General features: G+C 42.1%; 1 protein-coding gene across 1 annotated transcript in view; it reads right to left on the reverse strand.

Moving 5' to 3' along the window:
• Window positions 1-20,937, reverse strand: part of POLR1A (RNA polymerase I subunit A) — a 58,911-nt gene that overhangs the window by 28,093 nt on the left and 9,881 nt on the right. The window contains exons 8-16 of the mRNA XM_026648100.2: window positions 20,189-20,291; window positions 19,737-19,899; window positions 15,728-15,901; window positions 15,358-15,480; window positions 12,642-12,869; window positions 6,599-6,853; window positions 5,625-5,816; window positions 4,023-4,172; window positions 3,297-3,480 (exon numbers count right to left, since the gene is read on the reverse strand). Of these exons, the coding sequence (XP_026503885.1) occupies window positions 3,297-3,480; window positions 4,023-4,172; window positions 5,625-5,816; window positions 6,599-6,853; window positions 12,642-12,869; window positions 15,358-15,480; window positions 15,728-15,901; window positions 19,737-19,899; window positions 20,189-20,291 (1,572 nt within the window). The remainder of the gene's footprint in view (window positions 1-3,296; window positions 3,481-4,022; window positions 4,173-5,624; window positions 5,817-6,598; window positions 6,854-12,641; window positions 12,870-15,357; window positions 15,481-15,727; window positions 15,902-19,736; window positions 19,900-20,188; window positions 20,292-20,937) is intronic.

Genomic DNA, 20,937 nt, shown 5'->3' on the forward strand with positions numbered 1-20,937 from the left:
CTAAGTGAAGTACTTTGCATTTGTCTTTATTAAACTTCATCCTGTTTACCTCAGACCATTTCTCCAATTTGTCCAGATCATTTTGAATTTTGACCCTATCCTCCAAAGCAGTTGCAATCCCTCTGTCGGAGAAAAACCCTTAGGGGGTGAAAGGGAATGCTTAGACTGTCCCCCACCCATTTTCCAATCACACACACAGGGAGGAGGATGCCCTGTCTGCGCTAGCGGCTTATAAACTAAGGATCTCTCCCTACAGGGTACTCACACAGGAGAGACTAACGAGGATAGCCATGACCTCCTACACCTCCCTTCAGCAAAGAGCGTCGGCTAATCTCAGAGAGACGGCGCCGCTTACTCTGTTGCATCCAGTGAGATGGTCAGACTGTCAGTGGCTCACACGGAGAGGAAAAGGGGAGGGAAGATGGGTTCACACACTCCTAGACCCAGGCAGCCTCCTCGCCGGACGATGCCAGGCCGAGTTAGCGTACTGTGGATCGGATCTCCTAAAAGATCCTCTAGTTACCGGGCTTGCGTTAGAGTAGTTCTGGTCACGAGCCAAAAGACTTCGCAGAGTACTCTGGGCGTCTTCCGGTAACACTCAATTCACACTGGTGTATACACACACACACACCCCCCAAGGCCTTACTCCAGGTACTATTCCCAAGTACCTCAGGTACTATTCCCAAGTACCTCGATGCATCACTCGAGGCGGTAAAAACCCCTCTTGAGGCGGTAAACAACCCCTCTGTCCGGACTATGAGGCGGTAAAAACCCCTCCTGCTGAGGCAGTAACAACCCCTCAACACAGGTGCAATCCTATGCACCTCAACACAGGTGCAATCCTATGCACCTCGCATATGCATACAGGGGGCGGCAAACAATTCCCCTACGCCGCTCAGCATCTGACCTTGCTGCACAGTCAATAAGTTCGGATGGCGTGAGCCCAACAGGGACAGACGGCCCACGGACAGTCCTCCTCCGACACCCCAATAGAGATTTCAAAAGGTCTCCTACCTCTATTGTGGCGCCATGGGGTTCGAAGGGGAACGATCCGTAGCAACTGCCGGTGCCTCTGCGGGCGTTGCCATCCCGGACGAGCCCCCAAATTGTCGGAGAAAAACTGAGTTCTCACTTTTTGTTTGGATACAGCAAGTCAGATGCTTTATTAACTCTCACAATTGTGCAGAGGGAGAGAGCTAAACAGGTCTCCCCCTGGTAACTAATTACAGCAAGCATTTATACCTTTCATTACAGAAATAATGAGGGACAGCTGCATTTTGTTATACATAGGCCATCTTGATATTTTAATTCCTTACTTGTTTTGACTCTTGCCAACATACAATATTTTCTATACCTTATCTACACAAGGTCTTCTACACCTTATCTATACAAGGTGACAATAACTTCTCACACAGTACTTTCTCACCTGCCTCACACAATCCTCGCTTCTACAAATCTCGCGTTATCAGGGTTACAGTTAGCCTGACTCTTGCTAACTAACTGTCATGCATTGCAGTTCCTTTGTTAGTTCTTTCTCTGCTTCCACACCTCCCAGTTTGGTATCATCTGCAAACTTAATAAGCGTACTTTCTATGCCAATATCTAAGTCATTGATGAAGATATTGAACAGAGCCAGTCCCAAAACAGACCCCTGCGGAACCCCACTCGTTATACCTTTCCAGCAGGATTGGGAACCATTAATAACTACCCTCTGAGTACGGTTCCAAAAGAATTCAACCTGAGGCAGTCACTCAACATGGGAAATTTCAGCCCAAACAGTTAAAGTTTGGCAAAGATATAAACAACTGAAAACAGGATCTTCTAATGGGAAGCTTTGGCCAACCTTCATAATAGGTGGTGTTAACTAGCCTTGCCTGTAATAAAAGGGGCGTTGGAATCTGAGTGGTGCACACTACTACCATCTACTGAAAGTAAATATAAATTGATCACATGTAGCTACAGCCTACAGAGTATTTAGACCAGGGGTGGGCAAACTAAGTTTAAGCCAGCCCGCGAGCTGCATCACGTGGCTTGGCCCCACTCCCGCACTCCCGCCGGAGCACTGGGTCGGGGGCCACACCACGCGGCTCCTGGAAGCCGTAGCAAGGCTCCACTCCAGCTCCTACATGCTCCAATGGGAGCTGCAGAGGCGGTGCCTGTGAATGGGGCAGCATGCAGAGCTGGCTGGTTGCGCCTCCACATAGGAGCCGGAGAAGGGACATACCACTGCTTCCAGGAGCCTCTTGAGGTAAACGCTACTCAGAGCCTGCACCCCCTGAGCCTCTCCCCAAGCCACAACCCCCTGCCCCAGCCCTGCTCCCTCTCCTGCTCTCCAGATCCCTCGATCTCAACCCGGAGCACACTCCTGCACCCCAAACCTCTCATCCCCAGCCCCACCTCAGAGTCTGCACCCCATCGGAACCTGCATCCCTTCCCGGATGCCTGTCCCAAACCTGATCCCCCTCCCGCCCTCCAAACCCCTCGGTCCCAGCCCAAAGCACCCTCCTACACTCCAAACTCCTCATCCCCAACCCCACGCCAGAGCCCACACCCCAACCAGAATTTTGTGAGCATTCGTGGCCTGGCACAATTTCTATTCCCCATGTGGCCCTTGGGCCAAAAAGTTTGCCCACCCCTGATTTAGACGTTTATAAAGCTACACAAATATGCATGTTTTATACCAATGAAAGTCCTGTAAAATTCTACTCAGCCATTTGCCCAGATGAGGGAAATGTTTTAATTGTAGTGGGGGGGGGGGGGCGGGGGAAAGAGGGTGGGTAAATTTTATGCCTGTCTGAGTAATTCGCATTGTGATTTTGCAAAGTTGATGCAAAATAAGAGTCATATCTACAGGGAGATTAACAGCCCCAAAGTAAATGGAAGCCTTAATTGATAACACCTCTGAATCCTTTAACCTGAACACATGGGGATGCTTGGTGGGGTTTTTTTTACTTATGTGAAAAAGAAACTTAAGACTTTATAATGTAATTTTGATCTGAACAAAGATTCATTAAAAGACATTATGACCATGTAACATGTAAAACACGGAGGACAGGAGATAACTCAGTGATGGATGTACTTGAGACTGCATCATTTCGCTGTAATGATTGGAAGGAACTGAAATGCACACTAAATAGAAAGAAAGTCATGCTAGGTGATTCAGATTCAAGAACACAGCAATGTGTTGTGAAATGTCATGCACACAACGGTTTCCATTTCTTATGCACAACTGCAGTTTTGTACCTCAAGGAGGTGCTGCAGTAGTTCAAGGGCTAATTTACATTTCCCATACTCACCCATTGTAAATCCCCTATACAGCTGCAAATAGGCAGTAAAGAGGCGAGCTAGACATGTAAGCACCTTGCCGCTGGTTTCACCACCATAGACTTCATGGCAACAGTGGACTAGGCCATAGGCAGAGCTGCCATAGTGAGCTTTGTCCAAGACCCCGCAAAGTAACTCCCCATCTCTAATGATAACCTGGTAGATAGGATGAGATGACAGATTTAAACAGTTAGGAAAGTAGCCATTTTGATCCTTGTGTGGACAAGGCCCAACTCTGACCACAGATTATTCTTAGTGACTAGTACATAGAATAAACTATAATGAGGAATAAGAACATATAATGTACAAAATGCTTATGAATCAATATCTGGTGAACCATAAACAAGAACAAGTAAATTAAAATAATAGAATTACAAATAGATTTTGCACTTCTATAATACATTCCACCCTGAAAGCACTTTACAAAACAAGTTAAGCAGGTGCATACTAGTTGCCCCCACCTGCACAATGGAAGAAGGCAGAGAAGATACTCTAACAAAAGACAGATGGAGTTTATGTCAGAGCCAGGAACAGAACTCCAGTGTTCCTAGCTCCCAGTCCCAAGCTCAGACCACCCCATTCTAGCAATTATAAAAACTTTACAAGACGTCTTTTCCTCTTCAGATTTTTTCTTACAGCTTTTTTTTTTTTTTTAAATAAGTCCTTGCCTCTGTAGCCAGTTATTTCCACAAACATACCTGGGATTCACACATTGAATCAAGGTTAGATCCAGGAATTCTGTTTTGGGGCCCTTTTACCCAGGCTTTTCCACCAATCTTAGCTTTCCCAGACAAATTCAGTGGGATTTGGTTTTCAGGGATTACGTTTATTAGCAAAGTAGAAACAATCTGAAAAGAAAAACATAGGGCAGGATTAACGAACTGCCAGAAGCCGTCGGTTTTTCATATCCCCCACCCCACTATGGCAAATGGGGAGAGAGGATAAATACCCACACACCTGCAATAGAAAGCCCTGCCACTCAGCCCTGTTCTGGCTGCTCACCTATCCAACAGCAGAAAACTGCCAGGAGTGTTGGACGTCTGCACTCAGGGAAGAACTACCCTTCGGTTACCCACAGACTGGTGTTCCTTTTTGTTTAAAATTTCCCATATTCACATGATATAATGTATTATTCTACAGAAATGAGTTCCAGATGCTCCAGTGCAGTAATTCTATTGTAAACTCTGGGGCAGTTACTGTAGAGTGCAGCCATATTTTTTTTAAATATTCTATTCAGATTTATACAGGGCATTAAAAAGTGGTTTCTACACTCCTTCGCCATATATTAAAATTCAGTCTCATTACCACATAAGGCATACGGGTAATAAGAGACTACTGTGTGACATCTGGAAGCATATCTATGGAAGGTCAGAATGATACAGCATAAACAGCACTAGAGGATTCCCTTATTGTGCCAAGGATCATAGTAACTGGATGTAGAGTACATCACTCTGAAAAAGCAAGGAATACTCTCTAGTAGAGCCGATCAGATATTTCATGACTAAAATCAATATTATAGCAAACACACCAAAAACAGATAAGACTTTGCCTGTCAAGATTAAATTTAGGAGATTTAAACTGTGATCCAATTTAAAATCCCTCCCTCCCCACGCCCTCCCCCCCCCCCACACACACACACCCCGACCCAGTGAAAAATTCTATTTTCTACAGAAAATGATAGAATCGTTTTGAAATCAGAGATGCATGAATGAGAAAAATCTCAGGGACTGGAAAAAAAGAACACCTATAAAAAGTGTCTCAGACTTTATCTAAGGGGGAGGGATTGCTCAGTGGTTTGAGCATTGGCCTCCTAAACCCAGGGTTGTGAGTTCAATCCTTGAGGGAGCCACTTAGGGATCGGGGCAAAAATCAGTACTTGGTCCTGCTAGTGAAGGCAGGGGGCTGGACTCAATGACCTTTCAGGGTCCCTTCCAGTTCTATGAGATAGGTATATTATAAAAAAAATCCCATTCCAAAAAGGAAACTAAATCACTAAGCAGCAGTCGCATCATTTCTCTGCTTCTGTTCTGCATGTGCATCTCCTCCTCCAGCTCAGACACTGTAAATCATGCCACAATTCTAGTTGAAAAGCTGCCCAGAGAAAGTGCAATTCCTATAATATTATTTTAAAGGACACAAAACTGTACAGCTCAAGGAAGAATACACGTGAAGATTTGCAGTATTGCTGACCTACTAGGACCATGCTTCTCAGTTACTATAGCTAGTCCTGAGTTTTAATTATAGTACTTTGCTTAGTTCTGAACAGTCGGTTTTCTTAATAGTCTTAACTTTTCAGCTACCTGTTTTCCTGTCCATAACCGTTGTGGTTTCATAATGGCAGGTGGAAGGATTTTCACTCTTCCCTTTTTGTCTGTCAGTCCTCTATATATCAGCTCCATGTACTGTTCTCTTGTGAAAAAGCAGCCCCGGATCGTCATGCTGGCACCAGAGATCATATGATCCTGAATCAAACCAGCCAGTGGCTTGCCATCCTAAGAGACATATACAAAGAGTAGTTGAAGTGGGAATCACATATTAGTATCTTCCAAAATTAGCTCCATTATGGGTGTATAAAAGCACAATAGTCCTGGTGTGAGGCATTCTTCATGGTGGCAGCTCCTCTCCCTCCAGTAAATATCTCCTAAACATTGAGATTTAAGAGACACAGCTGGCCCCACACTCATTTTAAAAAAAGACAACCACCTCCCCCAACCACTTCTTCAATTCTGTTAGTAATAATGAGACATTCTACCACCCTCGTGCCGACCTCTAAGTTCACCTTCCCCAGTCACCTTGGGATCAGGGAGAGCAGTTGGCCGAGTGAGAAATATGTCATGGAGGATGAATGGCAAATCAGAACTGGAAGGTGTTAATGGCATTTCAGGGGCTCACACACAGGGGACAATACCAGCAATCAGGCACTATAAGAGTTAAAAGTAGGAGAAGGATCAATCCAGAGTATTTTAAGCACCCCGTCACCACAGTATAAAAGTGTCAACCCCCAGGATTAGATGTCCAGGTTTCCCCACAAAATCCTCCTCACATGCACAATTTGAGCCTGTGTTTGCAATTTTCATTCTTAAGTCTATGGCCACCAAGATCTAACACAATGGAGTATAGTTACTAGCCACCTTTGCCACCCCAAGAACACATTATGAAGCAAAGTTACCATTAAACAAAACAAACAACCCAAAGGAGCACCTTGAGGAAGGAAGAGGTTTCTAGAGATGTAAACAATTTATTTATCGTCTTTCACTGAGATGGTTTTATTTACCTTAGGAACGAGATACTGTTCATCAGTGCAGGCTAACACATAGGCTTCTGCCCGGCCCAGCTCGCTCTGAGGAAAATGAGCGTTCATTTCATCACCATCAAAATCAGCATTGTAGGCTTTGCAGTTGGCATAGTGAAGCCTCAGCACCTTTTCTCCTGGCAGGATTCTGGCCCGGTGGGCTTGGATGGACGGTCTGTGAAGGGTGGGCTGACGGTTCAGTAAGAGGACATCTCCATTTTTAAGATGGCGACATACCTATGAGAGAGATTTAATACAGTTCACCTGTTTATAAAGCATTCCAGTCTCTCAACGGAAAGAGAAACCATTTTAAACCCAAGTGCACACTCTAAAGCAGTTTTTCTCTATAATTTTCATTCTGTGGACCCCCTTTGAGTATCAGATCCAGTCCACTTACTTCCTCAACCACTCTTTCCCCTCTAGACCACATTCCAAGATTCTACAGAAACCAGAATTAGTTCCTCATGTTATCAAACCAGTTCAGCATCCCGGGTAAGATACAATCCCTCCTCCCCCTTCATAGTACGGTTTATCAAAGACTTTAGCATAATACTAAAAAAGAAACCTTTAAAATTCTGCCATGTGAGGAGAGAAAAAAATATCATTTACCTGGTTCCCTCTGAATTGGCTCAATAATCAGAGGGAGTATTATAATTCCAATATCAGACATCCTAGAATAAGACAGCATGGTCAAGTGGACGGAGCACAGGACCAGAGGCCAGGGACTCCTGAATTCTAATTTCATTTTTGACACTAGCTTGCCAGGTGATCTTGACCATAACACCTCCCCTCATTATACCTCAGTTTCCCTTTCAATAGAACAGGTGCTAGAATACTTAACTTTGCAGTACTATTGTGATTACTTAAATTGTTTGTACAAGTGATTTAAGCACATAAGACACTAGAATAAAATACTAAACAAATGCTAAGGCACCCACAGCCTGAGCAGCTGCAGCAAACTTTCCAGGCATCACAAACAAATCTCTTTAAGAGCCTAAGCCTGGCATATTTCTGTGCTGAGTGCTCTCCACAGGCTGGTTAGTGGGTGCATTCAGCACATATTTTAGTGGTGAACTCAATTTTAAATGTTTGCTTTGCAGGTCACTTACAATCTAAAAACAAAAGGAAATTTTAAAGCTCCCTTTAAGTAACATGATAGCCAACTCCAACAGTCCTTAGGGAGAAGGAATTTATGATCACTGGAATTCCCCAGCCCTCGGAGATGATTCCATGACCAGAAAAACCAAAAGTTTCCAAGAAGATACTTCAACTCTGACTCAGTGGATCCATGAGAATATTTGGCAACTGCTTTAACTACCACCCTATGTCACAGGCCCTTTAAGCGCGCTGGGCTGTTTCCTTTCTACCCTTCTCTGCGGAATGTTAGACTGGATGGGCCGACAGCCAATGATGTTATATAATTTCAGGCTGATAAAAGTGCAGATATTGCTGTAATGGAAAGTGAACTTAGTATTGTCCTCCTCTGGAGCACACCCTGGAAATGCCTCAAATGTTCACAACTGTTGCCAAACTGCAAATGATTGAGCACTGCCCTTTCTAGCCCAAAACAAACAGCTTTCCTGCTTCTGAATAAATACCACAGCTTTTTATGGGGCTTCTGTAGGATTTGTTTTGGATGAGAGAAGAAGTTCACATCAAGGTTAGCCCTCACCTACCTCCAAAAATGTACGCAACAGCAGAGAAAGTTTATTTATTGATTTGGAGGGAGATGTGACGGGGGTGGAATTGTCTGCCAATTTTCCCAGCGGTTCACTATTTAAAGAAATTTCTAGAGGTATTTTAGTTCAGTCAGAAGTGACCATATTCTATACGATCTATGGTATTTATATGGCCCCCTTTACTGTTATATCTGAGCACCTCACAGTCTTGAACACATTTTTCCTCACAACACCCCTGTGAGGTAAGGCAGTGCTATTCTCCCCCTTTTACAGGGGCGAAATCTTAAATACCGAGACACTATGTCTAAGGCTACGATTTAGTCATGGGTATTTTTAGTAAAAGTCACGGACAGGTCAGGGGCAATAAACAAAAAGTCAGGGCCAGTGACCTGTCCGTGACTTTTACTAAAAATATCCCTAACTAAGTCTTAGGTGCTGGGGGAGAGGGGGCACTCCAGCGGATGTGCTGCTCTGGGGAGGGGGGCAGCCCAGGGACCCACTGCCGCTCCTCCGTGTGGCAGGCTACTTTGCATCACTGCTTAGGATTCAGTTTGAGATTTCTTGAAGATCTACAACTTGGCCCAAAGGCTGCTTGCTGGAGGTGGATATTACTGTCTATGTGGCAAAGGTACTGCTCTTCATATTTGCAACAATTCACCTTGTTTCTGTTTTAAAAAACCTCTATGTTCAAGAACATTATACGAGCTCTCAGAATCTTAAGGCCTTTCATGAATTAAGAGCACCATTCTATAATACAAGTCCCCAAACAATGGTATACTGTGAGTCCCCAACTCTATTTAGGATAGAAGACTTTCTAATATAGATGTGGTGACTCTCTTTTCAGTCTTTCATAGCTTCAGTCGAATAAGCTATTCAGCTAATGTTGAGAAAGCTTCATTTTCAGGCCCCAATTCACAGGTGCTCTTTTGCCACTTCCAACACAGCAGCGAAGAGCCAATTTCAAAACATGCCAAAGGTAAAATCTGAGGGGTCAAAGAAAATGCTGGTTTAGATACTCAGGCGTGAAAGCCATCTCCTGGAAATATTGGCAGATATAATGTACCCTGTTCAAATATTTGTCTCCCGTTTCAGTATAGGTGCTAACAGCGGCTACCTTTCTCAATCTGCAAGTTTTCTTCTGAAAAGAGCATGAACATCAGTTACAGGATTGCATATCAGAGGGGAGATGGGACATCAGATGCAACAGCTCAAACATCACATTTATGTAACAGTAACCTGAAATGTAGAAAGTGGACTTTGGGTTGGGAGCTAAGAATTCCTGAGCTTTAATTCCTGCTCTGAAAGTGACCCTCCTCTGACGAGGCTTATCATCTCCTTGTGCCACAGGTTTCCCCCATCTTGAAAACGGGGATAAATATTGACTTCACAGCAGGATGGAAAGATTTAAATCAAAAGGTACTTTAAAATTAGTGATTTAATCATTTAATCCAGCAAACAGGAAATTTTATTTTGAATTTGTACCTTTTAGTTATTTTCCTAAAGAAAGGTTCATTCTCATGTAATGGTTATACCAACCAAACATGTTGCAACCAAATGTAGCCTCTACACTGAATTTGGTACTTTTGTGCTAACCAGGAGGATGTTATACCCACACAAAATTTATTTAAGCAGTTATATAGCTTAGCATACATTTATTCAGATTCTTAATTTTAATTCAATTACAAAAGTACAAAAACAACTTTTTAAAATTGTTTTTATTATTTAAATAAGCTAACTTAAAAGTGCTGGATACATAAGAAAAAAGTTTATCAAAACATATTTGGCATTTAAAACTGATTTACTAAACAAAAGAAGTATTAACGGTAGCTAGGAAATTGATGGATTGTTCCCGGTCACCATGGGCCAGATTTTCAAAGGTACTCAGCTGCCTAATGATGCAGATGGGGTTATAACAGGGTGGTCTGTTCTCTTAGAAGGGTAGTAGGGATCATGGCCAGTCACACCCTGTTCATGACATAGCCCCTTTAAAGAAAAAAGTGATCAAGGGAAAAGCAGAGTAGCTGAGGAATGGGGGCCAGGTGTTGATCAGGCAGCTACCTCCTGAACATGATCAAACCAGGTTCTCTCAACTCCCAAGCGGTTTCTCAACTTTGAATGAACTAGTTCAAATTAAGGAAATAGTCTCTCTGAACTTGACTCGCTACACTGAAACCAAAAGTACTGAATATGAAGTATTTACATTTTTTCCAAATATAAGTATCAGCATTTGCTCAACTGTAAAGACTGAAAATAATGCAATACAAGACACGATATATTTATAAAGCTTGAGTTGAACTCAAAAGATAAAGATGGTTTCCCTCTGATTTTATATAGATTTTAAAAAGCAGCACCCTTTAACCCATTAAAAATTTGAGAACTCGTATATGCAGCATTTTTAATTTATTTAAATGAAGCAGCATTTTAAAAATGTATTTAATTTATTTGAATAGCTTATAGTAAGTTTAGATTTTTAGGCTGCCAATTTCAAATTTAATTTTAAACAGGTTTATTTTTAAAAAGAAAACTGTATTTGATTTAAATAAAATAAATCTATTTGATTTTTTTTAAATCAGGTTTTTATTCACCCTACTTCATAACAACATGGCGAAGGTTTATTTTAGGTCTATGAAGGGCTTTGAGCTAACTGGACCCACTGAAACGCTAAGTACACCTCTACCGCAATATAACGCGACCCGATATAACACGAATTCGGATAGAATGTGGTAAAGCAGTGCTCCGGGGAGGGGCTGCGCACTCTTGTGGATCAAAGCAAGTTCGATATAACGCGGTTTCACCTATAACGCGGCAAGATTTTTTGGCTCCTGAGGACAGCGTTATATTGGGGTAGAGGTGTATTAAATACTATCTTATTGGCACAGGAACCTCGGTCAGAAACATGTCAGTAGAAGTAAAAGGTATCAAAATAAAAACATTCACCACTTGTACAGCATTTTTCATCTAAGTAGGTAAAATATCCTTTATCAATATTGAGCCTCAACACCTGTGAGGTAGGGAAATATTATATGAACTTTACACATGGGTTGAACTGTGGCATAGTGAAGCTAAGTGACTTAGACAAGATCAGACAGTGAGTGGCAGAGCTGAGATTAGAAGACAAGAGCCCCAGCTCGACAACACTGTCTAGATCATACCGCCGCGGCTTGGCCTGAGCTAGCTCTGCTAAAAATAGCTGTGTAGCAAGGGTAGTAGATTGAGCGCATACCCAGTGGTCGAGGTGGGTATGTACTCAGGTGCCTAGGCTGAGCTGCCACCTGTGCTACCCTGGTTACACTGCAAGCATGGGTGTGTCTACAGGAGCTGGGAATCACATCTCTCAGCTGGAATGGAGACCTAACCATAGAAGCAACTCATTTTCCTGACTAAACAAGATATCCTACTTTTGTTCTTCCCTCCTCCCTCTACACTCAGCTGAGCATAAAGAGGTGCACAACCTCACCCACAAAGAGCTGGAAACAATACATGCACATTTAGGACCGTCTAAAATGACGAGTTACTATCTGTGGGAAAACGCTGGAAGAAAGACATGCTGTACAGCTTTGGTCACTAGGGCAGTGACACTGGAGCAATGAAACAGCTTCCTCTAAGCATCTCTCAAACATTAAGTTAATGTATCCATTCAAACAACCCTGTTAAGTGTTATCCCCATTTTACAGATGGGAAACTAAGGGACAAAGGAGGACATGATTCACCCTAGATCAAAGTCTGAGAGAGCATGCCACTGAAATCAGACCTCCAAATTTGTGTCTTAACAAGGCCATCCTCCCTCTCACTTGCTTCTCTGCAGTGTCAGCACAGGACAAGGTTTGAATGTGCCAGGAGGCTGAATTCCCCTCTTGCCATTAGAGGTAGTCTGTCTAGGTCACAAGCTAAATCATATCATCAGAACAAGAGGAGACTTCTGCACTATTGCTGCTTGGGCTGTATCTATTCTATGAGTATGCAGAACTACAGTTGTCAGGATTGTCAGCATGGTATCTTGACATTAATATTAAAGTATAACAAAACCAAAGTTTCATGACTAAAAGAAAACGTATTTCGCTAGCTAAATCCGCCCAGACCTCCAAGAGAAGCAGCATTCGTTACCTTTACAGGATTGGGAAGTCATGCAAACACCAAGAATTCAAGTGAAATGCAGGAAAGAAAAATTCCCTGAGCCTAGAAGCTGTTCATTTCTCCTCAGACATCCACATGAGCTTCTCTAGCCACCAGATGAAAAGGTGAGGTACCTGGAACATTGGTCCAGCTTCACTTTGTAACCGGCTTCAACAGCCCCCATCTCCAAAAAAACTCTTTACCCTGCTGGGTTGGGTTTGCATAGTACTCACAATTTTCATTCCTGGTTTTGGGGCTCCAGTGGAAGGAGTGAGGAGCTGCTTAGCTATGGCTTCCCTCTGGGTCTGGCTGGTTGCACTCAACACCGTACGTGACCCATCTTCATTAACGACCATGGAGGCACCAGGGTGAACATTTGGACCATTTATGACAGCCTGCCTCAGTTCTTTGACATTCCACGGAGTTACTGGCTGAGGGTAAGTCAATTTGGTAGCAAATACCTAACCGGGAAGAAAAACAGGCACAATGATCAATGAACACGGCACTGCTGAACAGCAGCCAGTCGAAAGAGAGCTGAGTTTTTATTTCCAAAAGGTGCTGGGCACTTGGAAGAAAGATGAGGTGTGACCCAGCCATTTCTCCTATCTGCATCCTAACCCACATTATAATCCACACCCACCCTTCAGGCCCCACAATACTGTTACCATCTCCTTACAATCTAGGATATAGAATCTTTGATTTATCAAAAGGCATGAGGACAGATCCAACATATGACTTTTTAATTTAAGTTTTGTTTTAAATCTCCTTATATCAGGACATTTTTTTTTACTAGTATCAGTAGCCTTCTAAATAAACTATTTATTTATAATCTTCTTTCAGCTCTAGTAAATCAAACTAAGTAAGTTTTTCCTTGCCACATATCAGTCACTGCAAAACAAAATAACTGGTTGCTGGATTTAGGGTTAAAATGGTACTAGTGACTCAGAATGACAACTCTAGAACCACACATGAATGCAAACTAAGAAGAAAACTGAAATCCAGAAATATCAGTGACAGAAACTGCAACCCCTTGCAGTATCTTTGGGGACCATTGTATTTAATTTATAAATGGCTTATATAGCGTTGTGTTCTTCTCTATGAGGAATCATAGAATATCAGGATTGGAAGGGACCTCAGGAGGTCATCTAGTCCAACCCCATGCTCAAAGCAGGACCTAATCCCAACTAAATCATCCCAGCCAGGGCTTTGTCAAGCCTGACCTTAAAAACCTCTAAAGAAGGAGATTCCACCACCTCCCTAGGTAACCCATTCCAGTGCTTCACCACCCTCCTAGTGAAAAAGTTTTTCCTAATATCCAACCGAAGAGTTATCATAACTCCTTGCCGGAACTAAAACCAGTGGAGACCGATTACCCCTGTGATAGTAAACAAGTCTGGAGAAGCACCACCTCTTGGTGGTTCAGGCTGTGTTTCTCAGAGACTAGGGAAACAAATACAGGGCTTCTTGTATAAAAAGGATGAGCTTGAACTAACTTGTGGTCTTCCTTTCAGTTCAGCAAATGGACAGGACCTTCTGTCCAAGGAAAGGATTTGCCTCTTGCTGCAGTGCTGGAAGGGGTGTGGGCCTACCAGACTCCCCACGTGAAATATGGGTGATTTCTGGTGTATGTGTGTAGGAAACATTGTATAAAAAAATATATATCTGTTATACATCTATGTGCTTTCCTCTGTTAAGAATAAATGTACTCTGCTGAGTCACAGTTGTGTGGTAACTTGTACGTGCTGGCAATACACTGTTCATAGCCCAGAGAGAGAAAAAGCAACCCATAGGAGTTGGCCTTTAGGCAGACTGACTTGCTGGGGATATCAGTGTACAGCAGGGCGCTGTGCAGCCTTAAAAACACTGTTCAGAAGGGAGTGGGCACAAAGGTCCCTGCCCACAATCAGGTGACAGCTGAAGGTCTGAAGTCCTGACTGGGTGCCCCTAGAGAGGACCCCAAAGGTGGCATGCAGGGGCAATGACTCCAAAACTGGGATAATTGCCATATTCAAGAATTTTCACTTCTAACAAATATATTTCTGTCCCTTCTTTGTGGTTTCACTATGATAAATGGGAAAATTTGTTCCTTCTCTGTTGTTTTCCCCCTGAAGACAAGTAGAAAAATCCATTAACTGGATATATATAAGAACAGAAATCATGATTTTATTTTCCAAAAGCAAACAGCTGATGACAAAAGAAAAAAAATGCATCAGTCACAGATCCATGAGTCTTAGACAGTGAAGTGGAAAAGTTGATGTTATGAGAACAGCCCAAGTCTCTAAGCTAATTAAACTCCACAAGCAGGAGCAAGGGAAATGTGACTGAAGTAAAAAAAAAAAAAAATTTAACAAATCACAGCAACACACTTCCCTTTAGGCCTTGTTGCACAGGCTGAGAATTCCAGCCACAGTCATTAGCAGAACTTGCAGGTCTTCAGAAGTGCCAGCAAGAGCTTCCCTTCAATGCAGTTCTCTCTTTGGGAGGAAACTGCAAGTCAGTAAGGAAGGAATTAAGGCAGCTTTGCACCAATGACTCAGCACACTACATTTACCTAAAGCTTGGCACAGGCTGCTGTGATGTTACAAAATGCAACATTCAAAGACCAGGGATAGGAAAATGGGAGCCAAGCTCTACTTAAAATGTTCAGTGGTTGTCAAGCTCCCATGACCCAAATTCAGACCTTTCTCCTTCCAATCTCTTTCTCAGAGGCAATATTTAGTATAACAATTGGCAAATTTTCTGGTCTTCAACTATCTTTTTATTAACACAGATGTAACCATCAGATTACACGTAAGGGGAATCTGCTTTGCAGGACTATGGAGATACTGTGAGAATGAGGGGATGTGGGGTGAGAGACTGGATCAGCCAGTGAATATACAAATTTCAAATTGGTAACTACATTGTCAAATATGCTTGTCCTAACAAACATACTACTTTATTTTCCCTTACCATAGGAATACCAATCTCATTGGTAGCAATGTACATGTCAGGGCAAATGACTGACCGAGCAGCGTAATCCACACGTTTTCCCATCATGTGCTTGCGGAACAGTCCTTCCTTTTTCTCCAATATCTTTGAAAGTAGAAATTAAAAGAATGATAAAACAAAAAAATGTAGATGTTACAAATATACTGTATCAAAGTATCCAACGAGTCATTCAAACACGCTAGATACTACAGTGATGAGTGCCATGGAAATGCCTACAAATTAAACACAACTACTTCACTTTTCATACTTATTCCCTTTGTGCTTCTCTCTATAGCTGTCTCTTACCACACAAAGTCTAGTGAAGTCTGATTGAGACTTCCTTGACGCTCACCTGACGGATACCAGGGTATTTTTCTGTCATTAATTTGTCCATGTCACTGTCGAACACAATATTGACATGGCTCTGAAGACGAATCCAAATGTTGTACAGTTTATCTGCAGTGCTCTGTCCGGAGATCATAGCCAGGACTGAACGATCCAGTGATTCCAACGCCTCATATGTCACCTGTAGAAATGTATGAGAACCCGGATTTAAAAAATTAAATTCCTGTTCTACCAGCCTTGTGTTTATAGCATTAAGCTCTCAAAGGAAATCACAGATGAAACATCACTCATTTTTGGCCATCTGATTAAAGCTAAGAAACCCAATGAATCACTAACAAGATAAATGTTACTTTTAGATTATCTCAACATACTGTTCTGTTACACTGGTCTACAATTTTTGAGAAGCTGTCTGCTTCAGAGATAAAATGTGCTATTTATTATGTATTTTGATGTGCTGAATTCAAATATGACAATTAAAACAACTGATTGGCTACTGTTTCTAAGATATTTAAGTTTTTACATTTTATGTCTATGTATATTGTGTAGATAGTAGAGTTTTAATCATCAATTGTAAACCTAGGTCTTTTCATGTGTTTATGGTTGCTTTACATGATAATATTTCACCTGTCCTATTTATGTAACACTTTAAAAATCAGCAAAAAGGTTATATAAATAAAATTTATTATGAAACAAAAGGCAAAAAACTATTCTGTACATAGTTTAGTCCTATTCAGTGTCTACTCGGCGCTTCTTGGCTTGTCTCTTGTATTCATTAAATGGAGCATCTCTTGTCACTGTCCAGCAATAGTCTGCAAACATTGATGGGCTCCATTTGCCCTGATAGCGTTTCTCCATTGTTGCAATGTCCTGGTGAAATCGCTCGCCGTGCTCGTCGCTCACTGCTCCGCAGTTCGGTGGAAAAAAAATCTAGATGAGAGTGCAAAAAATGTATCTTTAGTGACATGTTGCAACCAAGGCTTTTGTATGCTTTGAGGAGGTTTTCCACCAACAACCTGTAATAGTCTGCCTTGTTGTTTCCGAGAAAATTTATTGCCACTAACTGGAAGGCTTTCCATGCAGTCTTTTCCTTGCCACGCAGTGCATGGTCAAATGCATCATCTCGAAGAAGTTCACGAATCTGAGGACCAACAAAGACACCTTCCTTTATCTTAGCTTCACTTAAGCTTGGAAATTTTCCATGGAGGTACTTGAAAGCTGCTTGTGTTTTGTCAATGGCCTTGACAAAGTTCTTCATCAGACCCAGCTTGATGTGTAAGGGTGGTAACAAAATCTTCCTTGATTCAACAAGTGGTGGATGCTGAACACTTTTCCTCCCAGGCTCCAATCTTTCTTGATGTAGTGGGAATCTCTTGCACAACTATCCCATTCGCAGAGAAAACAGCAGTACTTTGTGTATCCAGTCTGCAGACCAAGCAAGAGAGCAACAACCTTCAAATCGCCACAAAGCTGCCACTGATGTTGGTCATAGTTTAAGCACCTCAAAAGTTGTTTCATGTTGTCATAGGTTTCCTTCATATGGACTGCATGACCAACTGGAATTGATGGCAAAACATTGCCATTATGCAGTAAAACAGCTTTAAGACTCGTCTTCGATGAATCAATGAACTGTCTCCACTCATCTGGATCGTGAACGATGTTGAGGGCTGCCATCACACCATCGATGTTGTTGCAGGCTACAAGATCACCTTCCATGAAGAAGAATTGGACAAGATCCTTTTGATGGTCACGGAACATGGAAACCCTAACATCACCTGCCAGGAGATTCCACTGCTGTAGTCTGGAGCCCAACAGCTCTGCCTTAGTCTTGGGTAGTTTCAAATCCCTGACAAGGTCATTCAGTTCACCTTGTGTTATGAGGTGCGGTTCAGAGGAGGAGGATGGGAGAAAATGTGGGTCCTGTGACATTGATGGTTCAGGACCAGAAGTTTCATCCTCTTCCTCGTCTGACTCAAGTGAGAATGATTCTGGTGCATCAGGAACCGGCAGTCCTTCTCCGTGGGGTACTGGGCGTATAGCTGATGGAATGTTTGGATAATGCACAGTCCACTTTTTCTTCTTTGACACACCTTTCCCAACTGGAGGCACCATGCAGAAGTAACAATTGCTGGTATGATCTGTTGGCTCTCCAAATCATTGGCACTGCAAAAGGCATAGATTTCCTTTTCCTGTTCAACCACTGGCGAAGATTTGTTGCCCAAGTGTTGCAGCATATGTGTGGGGCCCACCTCTTGTCCTGATCTCCAATTTTGCAGCCAAAATAAAGGTTGATAGACTCTCTTAACCATAGTGGTTATACTGCGCTTTTGTGATGCAAAAGTCACTTCACCACAAACATAGCAGAAGTTATCTGTACTGTTCATACAAGTATGAGGCATCTCTGCTCACTTTGGCTAAACAGAAATGTGTCCCTTTGCAAAATCAAACACTGACAAATAAGAGCACGACACTGTATGATTTCTAGAGCTGATATAGGGCAATTTGTTCAGCAGAGTGATGTAAGCTTCGTTATGATTGCATCATCCATGACATCTAGGAATAACATGATGCAATTCATATCATGTATGACGCAATACCAGCTTCAGATTGCATCATTCATTGTTTTGCCTAAAAAGCAAGTACTGTCCAAACCCAGTCATAGATTTATTCATAGATCCAGTCAAAGATGTATTTTAGTCATTTCTGGTTTAAATTGAGATCCCTTCCCTTTATAACTCACTTATCCTCCGCCATTCCCAAGTCAAGGGTCGTATATACTGACCCAATAGCATATCTTGAAAACTAGAGCCAATCAACAATTTTAAGCATCATTTTCGTTCTCAGTGACCCAGAATTAGTAAAGTTTGACTACATTTATTTCAGAAGCATTTTGGATGTAGAGCAGTTTATCAAACCTCAAAAATTAAACCAGGTCAGGCCTCGTTAGCCCCTGGATAGAAGACTTCCAAGGAAAACAATAGGTAACACACGGCAATAGGGATTCAATAGTTGGTAATCAAATAAATGGCAGTTTCCCATCTGAGTCAGCATTGAGTGAGTGACCCAACAAAATGCTAGGAGCCACCCTCTTTTAGATAAAAATAATCCAAGATCCTAATTTCTCACAATCATTAAAAACCCTATGCCATTTTTTCATGAGGTATTACAGTCTGTGCCACGGACAACTTCCAAACACAGTTAATTATATGCCTACCTCAAGCAGTTTCAAATAGCTGAAGATGCAGCTCCACCTAGTGGTGAAACTCAGTGATTAAAGTAATTTACAATGCCTTCAAGGATGTTATTGCAATGAACGTAAATCAAAAGGAGAATTTAGTTTAGCTGATGCCAAGCATCAGAGCTCATAAGATACAGCAAGCCTGGACTATATACCGGGAGAGGGGCACTCAACTGGATTACAGTTTATTTCTAGTCCTACTTTTGGGGAGTCACAGCCTTCCCTACCCGGCCCTCCATACAGTTTCTCAATGCCAATGTGGCCCTCAGGCCAAAAAGTTTGCCCCACCCCTGAACTAACTGCTATTTTGTGGCCTGTGTGAATTAGCGGATGCCAGCCTAACTACTAATGGGCAGTACCCACAACTGGCACTGCTAAGCCTCAGAAGCTGAATTGCCCCTTACCCACAGTGGTAATCCCACTTCCTGCATCTCAGCAATGATGTATGTTCAGAGCAGCATGGCAGAAACTTCTACTTTGGTGGTCTGTGCCGTACCAACCCAGTGAACTAGTGGCCCATTCTCTCTCATACACACCAAACATTCGCTTTATTAATAAATGCGGAAAAATCAACAATAGAAGTCTGAGCAAACTGCTTTCCCCTTGCAGCAGGCCTCCTTGGGACAATAGCACACAAGCCCAGCCAGGTAGAGACCCTTTCCAGTCATAAATGGCCTGCTGACCCACCCTACGATCTTTATTAGAGCAGTTTTAATGAGAGTCTTCTTGAATTTTACGTTATTTTTTCACTTTGGCTACTCGGGTATGCAGCAGCTCTTACCTTCTGGATTTCATTCTCTACAAGCTTTATTGGTTGACTTTGTTCTTGAGCCATGAAAGCCAGAAGCTTCCTTATTAATTGGACATCTTTCATGACAGCCTGCAAGTTCACAGTTTGACCATTTGTAAACATCTGGTCTCCAAGACGATTCACAGGCCGATACCTAAGGCAGGTTGTACTTATTATACAGGGATAAAGCCAACAGAAACAACCTCCTGCTCTTCCCCCCGCCATCTTCATTGCATTAGAAATAGCAATGTGAACTAATAGTTCCCTTGCAACCTTTACAGGCAACACTGTCATGCTGAAAGATCACTCCACTTACAATTACATTGCTCTTCTAACATTGTAACAGAGCAGTACCTATACCCTAGGAGTCTGCATTTCTGACTTTTAAAAACAGTATGTGCTAATAACTAATTTCTATTAAGTTTCACAAGAAGTTTTGTTACCTTGAAGGTGGAACCACAAGGAGATCTAGAAAGAACATATCAGGGCTGAATCCTGAATTCTCACCAACCTCCAGACCAGAGAAGAGGTGATTTAAAAAGAAACCTAAGTAGTACAATCAGAGAAGAGATAAAACTTGAATTAGGTCTGCTGTACTCTAGGCATTCAAACTCACAACTGCATTTGGTGATGGACTAATGGCATTTAACTGGTTTAAACATCAAGACCAAATGCTAAATACCAATGGCTTCCACCACACAGACAACTTAAATTATTGACTCGTCTGTTATTTCTTGTCCTTATGCTATTATAACCTTCAAGGTTTCGTTTTATATACGCATGTCCTTGGGTTCCTATTACTTGCTATAAGAGGGCAGGAGGTTCTGTATTACCAAACGGCCAACTGAAAACACTTCTAATTAGCCTATCACTTAGCAATATCCTATCTGGTTTTCCACATCTCTCCAAAGAGCCATATGAGCAAATGTCAATGCTGTTTCACAGGATATGATGTTCCACTCCCCCACGCCACTTGGTCTCATTGTGTATACAATATATACTACACCTGTATTCCATACAGAAACAAACAAACAAAAAAAACAAAAAAAAAACCTCTATAATAAGAGAACATTTAGGTTGTAAACCAAAGAAATACCAGAATTTAGGTCGCCTGTATAATCTTATTTCTGCATATGTATTATGATACAGATTTTAATTTAATCCCCAATTTGGATCATTATGCTGGGCACTG

The sequence above is a fragment of the Terrapene carolina genome, unplaced genomic scaffold (assembly GCF_002925995.2).
Source record: "Terrapene carolina triunguis isolate 2854851 unplaced genomic scaffold, T_m_triunguis-2.0 Scaffold66, whole genome shotgun sequence".
Taxonomy (NCBI): domain Eukaryota; kingdom Metazoa; phylum Chordata; order Testudines; family Emydidae; genus Terrapene; species Terrapene triunguis.